Source organism: Helianthus annuus, chromosome 11 (genome assembly GCF_002127325.2).
Source record: "Helianthus annuus cultivar XRQ/B chromosome 11, HanXRQr2.0-SUNRISE, whole genome shotgun sequence".
In the NCBI taxonomy this organism is placed as follows: Eukaryota; Viridiplantae; Streptophyta; class Magnoliopsida; order Asterales; family Asteraceae; genus Helianthus; species Helianthus annuus.
In genome coordinates, this window is record NC_035443.2 from 116,349,518 (window position 1) to 116,352,727 (window position 3,210).

Below are 3,210 nucleotides of genomic sequence, written 5' to 3' on the forward strand. Positions count from 1 at the left end.
ACGTAAACCGTAAAACGTAAAGTTTTTAAAACGTAAAACGTAAACTTTTTAACGTAAAACGTAAAACGTAAACTTTTTAACGTAAAACTTAAACTTTTTAACGTAAAACGTAAAACGTAAAAAGTTTTACGTAAAACGTAAAACGTAAAAAGTTTAACGTAAAACGTAAAAATTTTAACGTAAAACGTAAAAACTTTTACGTAAAACGTAAAAAGTTTAAAATTTTTAACGTAAAACGTAAAAAGTGTACAAAAGCGGCGCGTCAAAAAAAGTGAAAAAAACGGCGCGTTTAAGACGGGGTGTAAAAAATCGGCGCGTTAAAAAACATGGAGAAACGACGCGTTTTAAAAAAAACGGCGCTTGAGAAAACGGCGCGTTAAAAAACTTCGGAAAAACGGCGCGTTAAAAAACTTCGGTAAAACGACGCGTTAAAAAAACGCAGATTTAGAAAAAATGACGTCTTAAAAAAACGGCGCGTAATAAACGACGCTTGAAAAACGATGCGTAAAAAACGGCGTTAAAACGGCGCGTAAAAAAAACGTAAAACGTAAAAAGTTTAACGTAAAACTTAAATTGTAAAAAGTATAAAAATCTTTTAAAAAAAATCTGAATTTAAAAATGTTTTTAATAAAGAAATTATGTTTAAAAAATAAAAGTAATAAAAAGTAATTAGAATAGGACAAAAAATCACTTAAATATAATATATATAAAAAGACAAAAAAAAGTAATTTTACTTAAATACCCTTTTCAGTTAAAATATTAAAGACATAATAAGACAAAAACTATTTTATATTATTTTTAAATACTTTTAATCTCATCCATCCATCATCTTGATCTAATGGCTAGAAAGTGGTTCTTTTTTTGGGTAAAAGGTTACCCCGGTGATTTTATATAGTCACAAAAATTAAAACAAGTAGTGAAGCAAAACCTTCACTAGTTCAAACATGAGACATGCCCCATGAATGTAAACCAAAACACCAAACCAAACAAACCAAAGGCAAAACAAAAACACCACTAGACTAACATCTAGACAAGCATAAAACGATAATCAAAATTAGCCTCCATCATCGATGACATTAGCTCCCCCAATTCCCCAATCTTCAAGCAACCTCCTAGTCCTCACGCAATCCTTGAACTTAACTCCCATAAGCTTGAATCGCATCGTTTCCACAATTAAGCCACAAATGGTATCCGGAGGTCTCGTTTGGTTCCTGAAAAGCCTAGCATTTCGTTCCTGCCAAATAAAATAAGCAACCGTAGCAACAAGCAACTTGCTAACAAATGTGGCCGCTGTCTTTGAACGAACTCGGACTAGCAGCCAATCCATAATATCGCCCCAACTGGCCTTGACGTCACTCATACCCGCCTTGTGACGAACATTATCCCATACATGTGATGAATACTTGCACTCAAAAAACAAATGATTATGAGAATCAATGTGCGCGAAACACAGCACACAGCACATCATGTTCATGTTCTTCCGTCTAGATGAATCCCATTGAAGAATTATATCCTGGGTCAGCAGCTTACGTCGAACGATTAACCACATAAGGAACGCGTGTTTAGGGATACACTGATGAAACCAAACGATTTTGACCCAATTGACATCCGGCTCTCTAACCCGAATCGAGTGACATACATTTGAGGAAGAATACTGAAGAAGTTCACTCCCATCTTTCCAATACATCTCGTCCCTCATATCTGGATTAAGCGTGAAATGGTCCAGTTGAATTAAAACTGGATAAGTATCCCTCCAAGCGGTCGGCCAGATCCAAGAACCGTTCTCATGAATATCTTTAACTTTAGCATCCAAACGAAACCCCGCATTAGAGATAGTTCTTGGAGTCAAAAAACTCGATAAAGGACCCACGTCATTCCATATATCATACCAAGCTGAAACTCTACTACCATCGCCCACTTTCATCTATATATGATTTCTAACCATAGGCCGAAGTTGGAGTAATTTCCTCCAGCTCCAACTACAATTAGCAACCTCTTTGCATGCCCAAAAGCTTCGGTCTTTAAGTCTATACGAATAAATCCAGCTTACCCACAAAGACTCCCGCTTAGTCAGAATGCTCCAGATATGGGACACCATAAGAGCTTTATTAAAGTCTTCGAGCCTACGTAAACCCAACCCGCCCTCATACTTTGGAACACAAACAAATTTCCAAGAGACTTTAGCCTTACCCCTATGGAAAGTGCTCTCCTGAGACCAAAGAAAATTTCGCATTTTGGCTTCTAATTCCTTGATAATTCTGGCCGGCAATATAAAAACAGATGACCAATAAACATGCATGGCCGAAAGAACCGATGAAATAAGTTGCAATCTACCAGCAAAGGATAAAAATTTGTTCCGCCAATTCATGATCCGACTCTCAAGTTTCTCCAACAGCACACTGCAATCTTTAAACAAGAGCCGAGAAGTAATTAACGGCACCCCCAAATACCTGACCGGGAGAGATCCCTCCTCAAAAGGCAAAATATCCAAAATAGAGCTTTTGGCCTGAGTTGTCACATTGCAGAAAAAAGCTGTACTTTTCTGAATGCTAGGGACTAAACCAGACATGTTGGTGAATGAGGTTAAAGATCTCATAATACAAGAAGCTGACCTCACATCCCCACGAGCAAAGAGAAAAAGATCATCTGCAAAGCACAGGTTAATAATCCGTTGTTTTTCACATCGATTATGGAACTTGAACGATAAGTCCCGAGAAGCATTGTGTTGCAGAATACATGTCAATACCTCCATGACCATCGTGAACAAGTACGGGGATAACGGATCGCCCTGCCTTAAACCACGCTTGCCTCTAAAGTAACCATGAACATCCCCGTTGACACAAATAGAATATGATGTTGTCTCCACACAAATCATAATCCATTCAACCATTTTGCTATTAAACCCAAACCCAATGAGGACATCCTTGAGGAAACGCCAATCAACGGTATCATACGCTTTCTGAATATCCACTTTGAATGCACAACGCGGGGGACCATAATCTCTATGATAATTGTGCAGAAGCTCTTGCGTTAAGAGGATATTATCAGAAATTTTACGGCCCGGGACAAATGCTGACTGATTTATACTAACAATTCCATTGAGAACACCTTTAATACGATCAGCCACAATTTTACTTATGCATTTGTACAACACATTACAACACGCTATCGGGCGATAGTCCGTAACCAGCAAAGGCGTAGACTTTTTGG

At 37.8% G+C, this 3,210-nt stretch overlaps 1 protein-coding gene across 1 annotated transcript; it reads right to left on the reverse strand.

Annotated features, from left to right (window-relative positions):
• Positions 1-1,054: 1,054 nt before the first annotated feature.
• LOC110933311 lies at positions 1,055-1,924 on the reverse strand. The gene has a single exon (XM_022176540.1). It carries the CDS (start codon positions 1,922-1,924, stop codon positions 1,055-1,057), a length of 870 nt encoding a protein of 289 aa, XP_022032232.1.
• Between the last annotated feature and the right edge of the window lie 1,286 nt (positions 1,925-3,210).

Coding starts and splice junctions, on each gene's coding strand:
- LOC110933311 (XM_022176540.1), bottom strand. CDS start 1,924: ATGAAAGTGGGCGATGGTAGTAGAGTTTCAGCTTGGTATGATATATGG.